The sequence below is a fragment of the Sus scrofa genome, chromosome 2, assembly GCF_054392235.1.
Source record: "Sus scrofa isolate SSC_HxYL_T2T_F1_AM1 chromosome 2, Sscrofa_HxYL_maternal_Yorkshire_Landrace_v2.0, whole genome shotgun sequence".
NCBI lineage: Eukaryota > Metazoa > Chordata > Mammalia > Artiodactyla > Suidae > Sus > Sus scrofa.
In genome coordinates, this window is record NC_139384.1 from 77446848 (window position 1) to 77463553 (window position 16706).

The 16706-nt window shown below is 37.9% G+C and overlaps 2 protein-coding genes across 2 annotated transcripts; both read right to left on the minus strand.

Moving 5' to 3' along the window:
• Positions 1–361: 361 nt before the first annotated feature.
• Positions 362–6136, minus strand: LOC110259022 (olfactory receptor 7E178-like). The gene is made up of 2 exons (XM_085015271.1): positions 6111–6136; positions 362–1304 (listed from the first exon to the last, which is right to left on the minus strand). The coding sequence occupies exon 2, from the start codon at positions 1289–1291 to the stop codon at positions 362–364; it is 930 nt and encodes a 309-aa protein (XP_084871397.1). The 5' UTR covers positions 1292–1304; positions 6111–6136.
• An 8978-nt stretch (positions 6137–15114) lies between these two features.
• Positions 15115–16068, minus strand: LOC100526096 (olfactory receptor 7E24-like). Its single transcript, XM_003123282.5, has one exon. It carries the CDS (start codon positions 16042–16044, stop codon positions 15115–15117), a length of 930 nt encoding a protein of 309 aa, XP_003123330.4. The 5' UTR covers positions 16045–16068.
• Positions 16069–16706: the final 638 nt, after the last annotated feature.

Genomic DNA, 16706 nt, shown 5'->3' on the forward strand with positions numbered 1-16706 from the left:
CCTTGGGAAGCTTTTGATTACTGATTCAATCTCCTTATATTTTATTGGTCTGTTCCCATTTTCTAGTTCTTAATGGTTTAGACTTGGTATATCTTATGTTTCTTTAAATTTATCCATTCTTATAGGTTGAACTCTTTTCGGTATATAATTGCTCAACAGTACTCTCTTAAGGTCTTTTTTTATTTCTATGGCATTGATAATAATGTCTCACTTCCACTTTTTCAGTTTATTCTTTTCAGGGAAAAAAAGACTTTTTTTCATAGTTGCTCTAGCTGAAGTTTTGGAAATTTTGTTTTATCTTTCAAAAAAATCAGCTGACTTTTCCAGTTCTGTGACCAAAAGGATGACACAGGTATTGAGATTAGGCTATTCTGCTGACAATCCTCCACAGGGCACTTTTGATGTCCCTGTTCCTCAGACTGTAGATAAAAGGATTCAGCATAGGTGTGACCACAGTGTACATTACTGAGGCTACCACATCCTTCTTTGGGGAAGATGAGACAACTGAACTGAGGTACACCCCAAGACCTGTTCCATAAAATAAGCAAACAGCTGACAGGTGAGAGCCACATGTGGAGAAGGCTTTATACCTCCCACCTGATGATGAGACTCTCAGAATGGAGGAAACAATTTTATAGTAAGAGAAACTAATTCCTGATATAGGGAGAAAACCAGAGATGGTCCCAACAAGAAATATAACAATATAGTTGGTGGATATGTCATAACATGCAAGATGGAGAAGCTTAGGAACATCACAAAAGAAATGAGGGATGTCCACGTCTTTGCAGAAGGCAAGTTGTGATACCATCAGGCAATGAATCTGAGAGTCCAAAAGACTCACAAAAAATGAGACCAGAACCAACAAGCCACAGAGACGGGGCTTTATGATGACCAGGTAGTGCAGGGGGTAACAGATGGCCACAAACCGATCATAGGCCATCACAGCCAGGAGTAGACTGTCCAAGCAGCCAAAGAGGAAGAAGAAGGACACCTGAGTTAGGCAACCTGCATAAGTGATGGATTTGCTGTGTGCCTGCATATTCACCAGCATCTTGGGGACTGTGGTGGTGATGAAGCCTATGTCAGCCAAAGATAGATTGGAAAGGAAGAAGTACATGGGGGTGTGGAGGTGGGAATCAGAACTGACAGCCAGGATGATGAGCATGTTTCCAAGTATGGCAACCAGGTACATGGAGAGAAAGAGCCCAAATATGAAGGGCTGAAGTTCTGGATCATCTGAGAGTCCCAGCAGGTAATATTCTGAGACCTTTGTTAGATTCTGAAGTTCCATGTAGCTGGGCCCCCTTTTGAAAAAAAAAAAAAGGAGTGTTGGAATAAAAAAAAACAAGTATACAGGCACTCAGCTTAGTGCTTATGTTTTTGATTCACATAATTCAAGATAAATTATTCACACTTGGGCAACATAAACATTTAGCACTATTTCTCAGTTGAGGCGAATTCATTCTTTTTTGAACCTTTCTTCACTGGTGTCTGTTCTATTCAGCTATTTCTATCTACATCCATTTTAAAGACTTTGGACCAAAGTATTTAAGAGAAAATGGGCATTTTTGAGACAATAAATCCAAGGACACAGTAAAATATCAGACTCCCATTGTGGAGGAAAATGTGTAGAGAACATGTTGAGGAAAATTCATTAAATAGGGCGCTAGTCCTAAATATTTGTGATGGGTTATTTTATTATCTAATCCATCCTTATTTATATACATTTGTACCTCAGTATTCCCATGGCATTGATTAACTCCAGGACCACCACACACACACATAAATTCTCAATTACCTTATGTAAATAGTGTAGAACAGTCTGCCTTACAGTATACAGTGTTCCACATGGAATTCGATCAGCGGTTGGTTGAATCCACTTGATGCAGAAGCACAGATGTGGGGCAGGTGGGGATGGGCACTGCAACTGAAAAATTTAGTCTCAATCCCAGGTCTGAAATCTTAAACTGGCTTCTTATACTGCTTAGGATTTTTTGAGTTTTCGAATCTCTCCTAAATTCAGCTCCCCAAAGGCAAATAGGTCTTCATTCCCCTTAACATGTCAAAACATCATTTAATTTGGAAAAAAAAACACAAGTGGGAAAGTTACAATATTACAATAAACTGAGTAGTTTTCTCATTTCCAAAATGTGTACATTTATTGAATCTACTGAAGGTTAGGAGAATATGTCATTCCAAAGAATACCAATTTAGGGAGTTCCCATTCTGGCTCAGTGGGTTAAGAAGCCAACACTGTCTCTCTGAGGATGTGGATTCTACCCCTGGTCTTGCTCAGTGGGTTAAGGATCTGGCATTGCTGCAAGCTGCAGGTGTAGGTTGCAGATTCATCTTGGTTCCTGTGTTGCCATGGCTGTGGGGAAGGGCTGCAGCTTCAGCTCCAATTAGACCCCTATCCCAGGGACTTCAATATGCCACAGATTAGTCAATAAAATGAAAAGGAAGGAAGGAAGCACGCAAGCAAGCTGGCTAAATTTCACAAATTTATTATAATGGTTTTAAAATTGAGCTTTGATAGAAGTATTGTGCCCACACAAAACTAGAATTTGATTTTTTTTCTCTGTTTTAAGAATGCAAGTCCTTGGAAAATTGTTAACGATTTTTTTCTTTACCTATTAAATTTTACCTAGGAAATAAAGATTCTGTATTTTAGCAAACTTATTTCCTGAATGTCATGTCTTCTTATCACGCCACTAGTTACTTAAGAAAACCGAGTCTTCTCCATATTAAAAAAATACTACGCATGGAACCATGTATATGAAGGGTTGACTAACATTATAGGTGAATTTTTGACCGAATAAGCATAAGCACCCCTAACTCCTGAGTTGACCTTTGAACAACACAAGTTTGAATTGTGCGTGTCCACTTATATGTGGACTTTAAAAAATAAATATGGACTACAGTACCTCACAATTTATAGTAGGTTGAATCTGCAGAGTGGAACCATGTATATGAAGGGTTGACTGTAACATTATAGGTGAATTTTTGACCGAATAAGCATAAGCACCCCTAACTCCTGAGTTGTCCAAGGATCAATTGCATATTACTTTCTATATTTACCTTTAAAATATTTTATTTTTCACTTTGGTTAAATGGATAACTGAGTATTTTTTAACAGTGACTTGGGACTGTCTTTAGTCAAATCTTTTTAACTTTCACTCAAAATTAAAACCTAACTACCCAAATCATTTTCAAAATTATCTAAAAAACAAATGACCCTATGGCTAAAATTACATACTTCTATACTCTGCTCTAAAACCCAATCATAACTCTTAAGTCATCACCAGAGACATTTAAAATACAAACTAAAAAATGTATCCAAATGGCATTCCCTATCCTTCACTCCACCATCTAAAGATACTTCAAACCCAGCCTCTAAAAATTTTAGTTGTCTGCCCTCTGGACCAAAAAACCAACCAACTAACCAACCAACCAACCAACCAAACAAAAAAACCAAAAAACCGGATTTTGTAGTTTTGTTCTAATCATTCACCTTCGTTTTCCTTATATTTCCACAAAAATACCCCACCAAATGCTTAATTACTCACACCATATAGATTCCTAACTTAGGCAGATGCCCCATTCACCTATACCATCACTTCCTAAAATGAGACATAGGCCCATCCATGTTGCTGCAAAAGGCATTATTTCCTTCTTTTATGGCTGAGTAATATTCCATGGTATATATGTACCACATCGTCTTTATCCATTCCTCTGTTAATGGAAATTGAGGTTGCTTCCATGTCTTGGCTATCGCAAGTAGTGCTGTAATGAACACCGGGGTGCATATATTTTTCAGATTATGGATTTCTCTGGATAGATGCACAGGAGTGGGATTCCTAGATCATGTGGTAGTTCTATTTTTAGTTGTAATTTGCAGCAACATGGATGGGCATAGAAACTATCATACTAAGTGAACTTAGAGAGTGAAAGACAAATATCATATGATATAACGTATTTGTGGAATCTTTTTAAAAAAGGATAAAAATGAACTTATTTGAAGAACAGAAACAGACTCACAGACTTTGAAATACTTAAGGTTACCAAAGGGGATAGGAGGGGTGTAGGATTAATGGACTAGGGATTTGGGGTTGGCATATGCATACTGAGGATTGGCCAATGGGGGATCTTCTGAATAGCACAGAAAACTCTACCCAGTATTCTGTGATAATCTATGTGGGAAAAGAATCTGAGAGAGAATGTATATGTGTATATGTATGACTGGGTCACGTTGTTGCACAGGAGAAATTTTTGCTGCCTTGTAAACTAACTATACTTCAAGAAAACTTGAAAAAAATAAAAAAGCAAAGGAATGGCATCCAACAAATAAATTAAATGAGACACACCTTTTTTAACTGGACCGACCTATTTCTGAGACTGAGAGACTAATTCAATAGGATATGGGAGAAAGTACTAAGATTTGTTCTTTTCTGAGTGTTCCAATCTATGGGTTTTTCCTTCTTTATAGATCTCTCACCTTAAGAATTCTAACCTGAGCCTCTCTCTTCAGGTATCATTTTGACATTTGCTATATATAAACTTCTTGGTGTTTCAAAATAAATTAATGGTAGCAGAATATCCTAACCCAAAAGGTGCCACTTTATCATAAAGTTTACTTTGAGCTGAAGATGATTTAGAAGAAATGGATACAAAAAAGCTCTTAGTTCTCCTCCTATTTTCCTAAAAGTAGGACATAAGTATGTAAGGGGGCTCTTCTCCCCTCTCTGAAAGAAGGTCAAGAGGATTCTTAATTTCCTGAGATGATTCTAGACACTTTCCAGCCCAGAGAGGGCACCAGAGGAGTCTACATAACACACCTTGCTAAGCCTAGCCCTTACCTACCATTTCTCTCCGCACAGAAAAATGAGAAATAATTAAATACATATTCTAATGACAAGGAACAGACCAGGAGTTCCTGTAGTGGTGCAGTGGAAATCAATCTGACTAGGAACCATGAGGTTGCTGCTTTAATCCCTGGCCTCATTCAGTGGGTTGAGGATCCAGTGTTGCCATGAGCTGTGGTGTAGGCCGCAGATTCGGCTAGCATCTGGCATTGCTGTTGCTATGGCATAGGCCAGCAGCTATAGCTTCGATTCAACCCCTAGCCTGGGAACCTCCATAGCCATGAGTGCAGCCCTAAAAAGCAAAATTAATAATAATAATAATAATAATAATAAAAGGAAGAGACCAAAAACACCTCTTAACTCTGTCTAGCCATGGTCTTCCCATTATAGATGCATGTAAAAACCCCCTTCATGTCTAGGGAATGGTAGTTTCATAGCTCACATTTCCAAAGTAATCTGCAAAATGCACTATTATTCACAGAAAACTCTATGATTCACAAAATCCATGCAATACAGTCTCCTCTAAACCATTTGGACCAGTTCCCTAATTCACAAATGAACTCACCAAATCCCAAGAGAAAGAAACAGTGGTTCTATCTGCATTTCCTCATCTGGGAAAAGCAGGTTTGAAAAGAAAACAATAATTCTGCTTTAATGGTACAGAAACAGCTGTGGAATGGAAGTCAAGAGACCTTGGTCTGCATCTCACATCTTTCACATACTAAAGATGGAGTGTTGGTAAATCTTTCCTCCTCTCCATGTTGGTATTCCTTACTTAGAAATGGGAAAAATAAACACCCATCTCTATGACATGTGTGACACCTGAGAGAGGTTTGAATTTACAAAATATATTCAGCTATATTTTTAAAATCAGAATTTGAATAATATTTGGAATGTGGATTTATTGATGAAATACAATGCAAGGAAAGACTTAGGACATTTTATCCTGCGGTCCTGCAGAGATAAAAGCCCACCATGTCCTAGGGAATTCATTTGTAGAATGAGTGGAAATCCCAAGTTGTGTCTCAGTCAATCCCAAGTTGTGTCTCAAAAAAAAAATTAGTACTGCTCTTTCAGTGTTTTCATTTTAATGACAACATCTGCAATTTTTTATGCTTGTATTGTAGATTCTATAAATTGGAAAGATGTGTCCCTTATACAACAGCAATTTTTTTTCTGTTGTCTAGTCCTACAGAACATCACTGAAAGGAATGAAATCACAGGTAGGAAAGCACCCAGTTTGTAAGCCATATGGTTTCTACTCTGTTTCTGTGAACCAAGGAAGAACACAATCAATACTTAACAGAGATTGTTGTCATTCTTGCAGCTTACCCTGTGCCATGAAATGTACAGTCTTTTGGAATCAGAAATGAATGACATTTAGCTGTTACCCTCCAAGAACTCATAATCTACCTGCATAAAGAAAAATAAATTCACTCAGTATCTAGAGGAAACCAAACCTGTATATGACAGGATAATTTGACTGGGTCTCTGGTACTTAGCTTCAATAAAAGTAAAAATGCCTAAAATTTAATTTGCCTTTACTATATGTATTGATCATATATTTAATCGCATATTCAGTACGCATTATGTTTAATTCTTTTTTATTTTTCTTTTTAGAAGAACACCTGTGGCATAAGGAAGTTCCTGGGCTAGGGGTCAAATCAGAGCTGCAGCTGGAGCCTACACCACAGCCACATCAGAGCTGAGCATTGTCCATGACCTGCACTGAAGCCTGAGACCCACTGAGTGAGGCCAGGGATTGAATCCCCATCCTCAGCAACACTATGTTGGGTTTTTAACCTGCTGAGCCACAACAGGTTAAATAGGTTTAATTCTTACCCAATGCATTTGTATCAACTGACAATGTTGAGGCTCAGGGATACCAAAATTTTGCCCATTGTCACAAGATAATAAATAGCACAGGTAAGATTCAAAATTAAATTGTGGGTCCCTAAGGACTATGCTCAGAAAATATTCACTGTTTGGAGTTCCCCTAGTGGTGCAGCAGAAAAGAATCCAGATAGAAACCATGAGGTTGCAGGTTTGATCCCTGGCCTCATTCCTGTTAACACAGGGACATACCTACAATGGCAGAACCAGTGTGGGAGAAAAGCAGAACTTTGAACAAGACATTGAATCCCCATCAGAACCAAAAATATAGACCACATAACTTCTGAGCTGAAACCATGAAGATTGGTGCCCCTCCATCTGTTTGCCCCAACTCTCCTATTTGTTCTAATGCTGAAAAAGCAATACTCTTGGAGTTCTCATCAGTGGGTTAAGAATCTGCCAGTCTGTAAGGATGCAGGCTGGATCCCTGGCCTCATTCAGTGGGTTAAGGATCAAGTGTTGCCACAAGCTGCAGTGTAAGTCACAGATGCACCTTGGATCTGGCTGTGGCTGTGGCCTAGGCTGGCAGCTGAACATCTGATTCAATCCCTAGCCCAGGAACCTACACATGCCATGGGTGTGGTCTTAAAAAGTAAAAAAAGATTACTCTTGACAGTTCTTTCTCCATCAACCATCTCTATTGTACTCACTGGGTTGGTCTGTGTCTCTGCTGGAGCATGGCCAAGGAATGATAATCCACTGCTCTTCTCTTGCCTGGCAAGTGTTGAAGATTCAGAATTGTCCTTAGGACTGCAAGACAGGGTTAGTCATGAACCTCCTGATGCAGACAGTAATTCTGGGAGGGGAAGAGAGAGTTATGAAGCCTGCTAGAGTTGGACCAGGAACCTGAATGACTGGAAACACAGCCTGATGATTTAGTCTTTCATGGCCTTGAGAACTCAATGCACAGAGCTACTCATTAGCCAAATGGGTCCTTGTTATCCCAGTCTCTGAGGACTTGTTGTTATTAATGGAAGAGGAAGAGTGAAAAGTGAATGTTTTTGGAAAAGTCTGGGCTTTTCCTACTTTCAGGAGGAGGCATACCTATACATTTCACTTCCAACTTCCAAGTTGCAGGGACTTTATAAATACAGACAACTGGATGACTAAAAAGGACCTACTCTATAGCACAGGGAGGTCTACTCAACGTTCTGTAATAACCTATATAGGAAAAAAATGTCATGGATATATGATTCACTTTGCTGTAAACCTAATACAACATTGTAAGTCAACTATACCACGATAGTTTTTTTTTAAAGCAACATATGACTGAAAAAAAAGACAATTACAAGATGATGTAACTTATGTGTGGAATCTAACAGATGGCATAAAATGAACATATACACAAAACACAGACCCACAGACATAGGGAACAGACTTGTGGTTTCTGGGGGTTGGAGGAGAGTGTGATGGATGGGGAGTTTGAGTTTGGTAGATGCTAACTATTACATTTAGAAAGGATCACAATGAGATCCTACTGTACAGTACAGGAAACTAAATCCAATCTCTTGGGAGAGAACATGATGGAAGATAATATAAGGAAAACATTGTATATATATGTACGACTGTGTCATATGACTGTATAGCAGAAATTGGGAAAACATAGTAAATCAACTATACTTTAATAAAAATAAAAAAATAAAGAATATATGTCAATTTCTGCCATGCAGCATAGTGACCCAGTACTCTCTCCCATCATGGTCTATCCCTAGAGATCGGATATAGTTTGTTCCCTGTGCTGTACAGTAGGACCCCACTGACACAACACTGTGAAAATGTAACAGAAGAGTGACGTAAAATAAAATTATATTTTATAAACATGAAAGCAATATACGACTTGTGTATTTGAAAATTCATTGAATAAATCATGCTGCATAGGGAGAGTTTTTTGTTCTACACCAAAAATCTGATACAATTTCCATTTTCTCAATTAAGATTTATGTGTCCAAGGAGAACTGCTTACTTTTGGTGAGTATTCATGCTTTGGGATTTTGGATTTTATGTTTGGAAATGTATGATTTTTCACTATTTTGAATGACCACCAAATTTTTATTTTTCTAAAAAATTTACATATGTTGGTGCATTAAATAACAATCTATTTTGATCAACTTATTAAATTGACAGTTTGCTTAAATACTAACAGGTTTCACAGATGTCTGCCTTCTAAATGTAAAGCTGCAGTCATCTTAAGGCTTGACTAAAGAGATCTGATTCTAAGCTCTCTCACGTAACAAGAATTTAGGTCCTCATGGGCAGTTGGCCATAAGCATCATCTCAGGGCTTCTCTATAGGGCAGCTGAAAACATGGCAGCTATCTTCTGTCAGAATGATCTAGTGAGAGAATAGAAGAGGGATGATAAGATGAAAGCCTGAATCTCCTTACAAGTTAATGTTGGAGTTCTATCCCAATATTTTTCACTATTTTATTCTTGGATGCAAGACTCAAGGTCTAGCCCATTTAGAGATGGGTCTATACAAGGGTATGTGTGCAGAAGGCAAGGGAGATTGGGAGCATCTTAGAAGCTTCCTACCACAAAATTGTCACCCTCTATCAGGAATTAAGGCTCAAAGCACAGCAAGACTCCAGACATGTCTCTCTGCTTTCCAGCATGGTCCCCAACTCTTCAGATCTCCCTCTTAAAAAAATTTCCTGGAGAAGAAATGTCATTTGGAAGAACTTATCTGTTTAGAACATTTCTATAGACCTCACTATGCTTCTCCTGGTGATTTAGTCAGAAGAAGTCCCCTGGATTTTCCTTACACCAACAGAGGCCTACCATACGCACATTCAACAAACATCCTTAGAAGTCTCTGATCTCTGCTTATCTAGAAAGGGCTCATCCCTCTTCAAATACATTTTCTTTGGCATCTTTTCAATTAAGGTCTTGAGAGAAAATGTGCTTTGGGTTATAGAGTGGAATAAAGTGGAGGTATGGGAAGGATGATTTGTTCCAACTTTCTAAATCTTATCTCTAGAGTCCTCCTGGATCAGAGCTCTTGGTGTGAAGAACTCGGAGATTGATTTCTTATTAGCTGGTGACGAGAATTTGAATATACAACCCATTAATCTGGGTGTACTGGAAATAATGCTAAATATGTGTGTGTTTTAATGGCCAAGAGAAATCTGGGTGAGACAAAATGGCAGGAGTGTAGAAAAGGGTTGGAGAAAGGGAAGTGAATTTTGGGAAATTTTTGAGTACTTGGGGAGTAGGGAAAACCAAATACTAAACTGAAATCCTTTATTGGTGGGATGAGGGGGTCTGATATGAGTCACTTTCAAAGCTGAGTGTAGAGGACATGGTATATAAAAACCAAAGACACTTACATTTGTGAAGAAAATGAGGATTTGCTTTGTGCTATTTTACTAATTTCCCCTCACATGATGAGTATCCTTGAGGAACACAGAAAACCACCTTCTCCTGTTACCTTTTTAGATTCCTCACCAGCTTTTCTTTGTACTTGTAGAACTCATAATACTCACCTTTCATTCAATGACTCTTAAAATTTTAGACATACTTTTACATTGGGAAAATGGATCCTGCTGCATTTCATAATAATAAACACAAACTATACGTTTCTACTGTGAAGTATTCATACAGCACTCTATTTACTGTCTAGTGGTCCAGGGATGAAAGGAAATACTGAATGGATTGATACAGAAGTGTCCTCACTTGGCCAAGGGGAGGGGGAGGAGGAGGATGGACTGAGAGTATGGGGTTAGTAGATGCAAACCATTACATTTAGAATGGATAAACAACAAGGTCCTACTGTAGAGAACAGAGAATTATGTCCATTCTCCTAGGATAGACCATGGTGTAAAAGAATATAAAAATAATATGTATATATGTATATATAACTGAGTCACTTTGTACAGCAGAAATTGACACAATATTGGAAAATGTAACTCAGTATTATCAACTATATCTCAGTTTAAAAAATTAAATGTCTTTATGTTTCCTTGCAAAATAAAGGAATAAAAATTTTCATGAATATTTCTTGAATAAAAATAGCATTTTATTCAAAACTATACAATGTAAAGTTGTGCTTAGTCTCTGCTCTTACTATGCTATTTTTGAATATATAGACAAAATTATTAAGTCTCAGCTCTCAAATTGCTCTAGTTCTCATTTGCAAAAATAAAATTGTAAGATCTTCTCTCATAGTCCAGTTTGAACATCAAAGTTCACTGTCAGTGATGTTGGTAGGCAATTTAGCTTAGTGGTAAAAGTCAGAGTAAATTAAACTAGTTATTCGATAGCTTTTCAGAGCCCCAGAATATTACCTCAGAAATTATAGGTAATCCTTCCTGACCTCCTTGCTGAACAGCGGGAAAATGAAAAAAATTATAAAAAAAAGAAAGAAATTATAGGTAGAGTCTCTAATGGAAAGATTGATATATACACAAGTACCTGGATATGTACCAAGAAGGACTTCAAAGAACATTGATCATGGCAGGATATTACTCAGCCATAAAAAAGAACAAAATAATGGCATTTATATGGATGCAACTAGAGGTGATCATATGAAGTGAAGCAGTCAGAAAGAGAAGGACAAAAATCATGTTACATCACTTATATGTAGAATCTACAATATGGTGCAAATGATCCTATCTTTAAAACAGAAGTAGTCTCACAGACATAGAGAACATACCTGTGGTTGCCAAGGGGGAGGGGGGAGGGATTGGGATGGACTGGGAGTTTGGGGTTAGTAGTTTCAAACTATTACATTTAGAATGGATAAGCAATGAGGTCCTACTCTATAACACAGGGAACTGTATTCAGTCTCTTGGGACAGACTATGATGGAAGATAATATGGGAAAAAGAATTATGCTGTACAGAAGAAATTGACACAACACTGTAAATCAACAATATTCTAAGAAAAATAAAATTAAATAAAAAAAGAGAGAGAAGCATGATACAAATGAGGTTCGTCTCCCGATTGCTAAGAAAATGATTTTTGTTATCCTCGAATAACAAAAAATTAAGTTTATTCATAATGACTTTGGTGTCTTAACAATCCACAGGCATCTTTACAGCTACACAGTAACTGGAAATATGAAAAGCATCACATTAAACTTAACCTTATACCCTATGTAAAGACCTATCATTACAATCCCATTTTTTTCCTGAGCACAATCTGCAATCTTCTAAATTCAGAATCTTGCAACATACATTTATTCCCCATGCTATGATTTATCATTCAGAGTTAAAAATAAACCATTCTTGTTATTTTAATTAAGACAATATAATGAAAGCAACTGACTAAACATTTATTGAAAGATTAAAGGTATAAAAGAAAATTGTGGTAACATAAAGACTTAGTTTCATACATCACAAAGAGAAAAAAGTAATTGCAGCAATGTCTGGGGATGGATGTTAACTAGATTTAATGTGGTCATGATTCACAACATATAGAAATATTAAATATTTATGTCGTACACCTGAAACTAGTATAATGTTATATGTTAATATTTCAACAAGTTAAATTGTTCACTTTTTAATTATAATTTGTTATAATGAGAGGCTACTACCAAGCTTCTTATACTATGGAATCAACAGTCTAATAATATTTTTAAAAATTTTTTATTGTTATATCCCCAATACAATTATTTTTCTGCTGTACAGCATGGTGACCCAGTTACACATACATATATGCATTATTTTTTTCCCCATTATCATGCTCCATCATAGGTGACTAGACATTGTTCCCAGTGCTATACAGTAGGATATTATTGTTAACTCATTCCAAATTCAATAGTTTGCATCTATTAGCCCCAAGTTCCCAATCCATCCCACTCCCTCCCCCTCCCCCGTGGCAACCACAAGTTTGTTCTCCAAGTCCATGAGTTTCTTTTCTGTGGAAAGGTCCATTTTTGCCTTATATTAGATTCCAGATATAAGGGATATCATATGGTATTTGTCTTTCTCTTTTTGACTTAGTTCACTCAGGATGAGAGTCTCTAGTTCCATCCATGTCACTGCAAATGGCATTATTTTGTTCCTTTTTATGAATGAGTAGTATTCCATTGTATCTATATACCACATCTTCCTAATCCAATTGTCTGTTAATGGACATTTGGGTTGTTCCCATATCTTGGCTATTGTGAATAGTGCTGCAATGAACACGTGGGTGCATGTGTCTTTTTAGAGGAAAGTTTTGTCTGGATATCTGCCCAAGAGTGGGATTGCTGGGTCATATGGTAGTTTTATGCATATATTTCTAAAGTACCTCCATGCAGTTCTTTATAGTGGCTGTACCAGCTTACATTCCCACCAACAGTGCAGGAGCATTCCCTTTTCTCCACACCCCCTCCAGCATTTGCTATTTGCAGATTAATTAGTGATGGCCATTCTGACTGGTGTGAGGTGGCATCTTGTGGTAGTTTTGATTTGCATTTCTCTAAGAATTAGGGATGTTGAGCATTTTTTCCATTTGCTTGTTGGCCATCTGTAGATCTCTTCCTTGGAGAAAGGTCTGTTCAGGTCTTTTGCCCACCTTTCAATTGGGTTGTTGGCTTTTTTGCTGTTGAGTTGTATAAGTTGCTTGTATATTCTAGAGATTAAGCCCTTGTCCATTGCATCATTGGAAACTATTTTCTCCCATTCTGTAAGTTGTCTTTTTGTTTTCTTTTTGGTTTTCTTTGCTGTGCAAAACCTTGTCAGTTTGATTAGGTCCCACTGGTTTATTTTTGCTTTTATTTCTGTTGCTTTGGGAGACTGACCTGAGAAAACATTTGTAAGGTTGATGTCAGAGAATGTTTTGCCTATGTTCTCTTCCAGGAGTTTGATGGTGTCTCATCTTATATTTAAGTCTTCAAGCCTTTTTGTGTTTCTTTTTGTGCATGGTGTGAGGGTGTGTTCTAGTTTCATTGCTTTGCATGCAGCTGTCCAGGTTTCCCAGCAATGCTTGCTGAATAGACTGTCTTTTTTCTCATTTTATGTTCTGGCCTCCATTGTCAAAGCTTAATTGACCATAGGTGTCAGCATTTATTTCTAGGTTCCCTATTCTGTTCCATTGGTCTGTCTGTCTGTTTTGGTACCAGGACCACACTGTCTTGATGACTGTGGCTTTGTAATATTGCCTGAAGTCTGGGAGAGTTATCCCTCCTGCTTGGTTTTTGTTCCTCAAAATTGTTATGGCAATTCTTGGTCTTTTGTGGTTCCATATACATTTTTGGACTGTTTGTTCTAGTTCTGTGAAAAATGTCCTGGGTAATTTGATGGGGATTGCACTGAATCTGTAGATTGCTTTGGGTAGTATGGCCATTTTTACAATATTAATTTTTCCAACCCAGGAGCATGGAATATCTTTCCATCTCTTTACATCTTCTTTAATTTCCTTGATTCATGTTTTATACTTCTCGACATATAGTTCCTTTGCCTCCTTGTATTTGATTTTTGGGGGTGCAATTTTATTTTATTTTATTTGTTATTTTTCAATTTTTTTTGGTCTTTTTGGCATTTCTTGGGCCGCTCCTGTGGCATATGGAGGTTCCCAGGCTAGGGGGCTAATCAGGGCTGTAAGCCCAGCCTACACCACAGCCACAGCAACTCGGGATCCAAGCCGCATCTGTAATCTACACCACAGCTCATGGCAATGCTGGATCCTCACCCCACTGAGCAAGGCCAGGGATCTAACCTGCAACCTCATGGTTCCTAGTCAGATTCGTTAACCACTGAGCCACGACGGGAACTCCCATGGGGGTGCAATTTTAAAAGGTATTGTATTTCTGTATTTCTTTTCTAATATTTCATTGTTAATATACAGAAATTCGACAGTGTACTAATATTTTAAACTGCTTTTATACTCCAAAAAATATTCATGTACATGGCTTAATATCGTCTCCTTCAGGATTTAAAAAAATATTTGTGTATAGTTAACTTACAATGTACAAACTTTAATCACCTATGTAATGTGATAAATCTATGTAATGTGATGAAATGGTTAAACATTCATAGATGTCTTTGTTCTAAAGGTAAGATTTAGATTCTCTGAACAAATGGGGAAAAAAGGAAAATACAGAAGATATTTTTTAACAAGAAGGGGGAGCAATGATTATTTTGCAGTGAGGGGAACGAAAGGGCTCATGACTTAGTTTGGGTAATTTACAAGGAAAGTGAGAAGAGTGTACTGATGGACTATACATAATCCTGGAGTGACTGATTTAAGTGTTAAATCCAAAATAATCTCCCAAATTCATTAGAGTTATACTGAGAGTAACAGTTTTGTAAACAAATGACAAAGAGCTATATGGGTCCATACACAACATGTAACTTCAGATTCAAAGCTTCTTGTGCATATTCGATTTCGCTATATTTTCTTGTCCTATGAACCAAAAGAATAAGACAGATATTGACATCAGGCTATTCTTCCAATAATCCTCCACAAGGCATTCTTGATATCTTTGTTCCTCAGGCTGTAGATGAAGGGGTTTAACATGGGGGTGACCATGGTGTACATCACTGAGGCCACCGAACCCTTCTGGGGGGAAGGGGAGACAGCTGAACTGAGGTACACCCCAAGACCTGTTCCATAAAATAAACAAACAACTGACAGGTGAGAGCCACAGATAGAAAAAATTTTGTACTTCCCACCTGTTGATGGGATTCTCAGAATGGAGGAAACAATTTGAGTATAAGAATAAAGGATCCCTGAGACAGGAATCCCACCAAAAATGGCACCAGTAAAATAAATTAATATGTTATCAATGGAGGTGTCAGAACACGCAAGATGGAGAAGTTGAGGAGCATCACAAAAGAAATTAGGGATTTTCACATTTGTGCAGAAGGTAAGCTGTGAAATCATCAAGAAGTAAATCTGGGAGTCCAAAAAGCTGATGAAAAATGACACCAGAACCAACAAGCCACAGACACGGGGCTTTATGATGACCAGGTAGTGCAGGGGGTAACAGATGGCCACTAACCGGTCATAGGCCATCACGGATAGGAGTAGACTGTCCAAACAGCCAAAGAGGGAAAAAAAGGACACCTGAGTTAGGCAGCCTGCATAAGTGATGGATTTGCTGTGTGCCTGGATATTCACCAGCATCTTGGGGACTGTGGTGGTAATAAAACCAATGTCAGCCAAAGACAGATTGGAAAGGAAGAAGTACATGGGGGTGTGGAGGTGGGAATCAGAACTGACAGCCAGGATAATGAGCATGTTTCCAAGTATGGAAACCAGGTACATGCAGAGGAAGAGCCCAAGTATGAAGGGCTGAAGTTCTGGATCATCTGAGAGTCCCATGAGGAGGAATTCTGAGACATGTGTAAGATTCTGTAGTTCCATGTAGAAGAGACACCTGTTGAAAAAGAAGAGATAGTTGGAGTTCTCTTGCAGTGCAGTGGGTTAAAGATCTTGCATTGTCTCTCTGGTATATTGGGCGACTATTATGCCACAGATTCGATCCCTAGCCCAGGAAATTCCACATGTTACAGGTGCAGCCAAAAACAAAAACAAAAAACAGACAAAACAAAAAAAGAAAACACCATAGAGAGAGACAGTTGGAGTAAACAAAACAATACACCCAGATAGGTGTGATCACATTTTCGATTCACGTGATTCGCAAGTAAAATATTCACACTTGAGGACCATATACCTCAGTACCTTCATCAAAATTTCTATTTGAGTTCTTAAAACAATTTCCTTCTTCATGTCTGGGTTATTCACCTGTTTCTGTACACAATCACATTAGAGATGTTAGGCTGAAGAATGTTATAGAAGCAAGGACTTTTTGAGATATATCTGAACACAGTAAAATATTGGTCCCATTTAAAATAACGTAGAATGAATATCCTCTTTAAGAAAAAAAATTATGGAGTTCCTGTTGTGGCTCAGTGGTTAACGAATCCAACTAGGAACCATGAGGTTGCAGGTTTGACCCCTGACCTTGTTCAGTGGGTTAAGCATCCGGCATTGCCATGAGCTGTGGTGTAGGTCACAGACATGGG

Coding starts and splice junctions, on each gene's coding strand:
- LOC110259022 (XM_085015271.1), bottom strand. CDS start 1,291: ATGGAACTTCAGAATCTAACAAAGGTCTCAGAATATTACCTGCTGGGA.
- LOC100526096 (XM_003123282.5), bottom strand. CDS start 16,044: ATGGAACTACAGAATCTTACACATGTCTCAGAATTCCTCCTCATGGGA.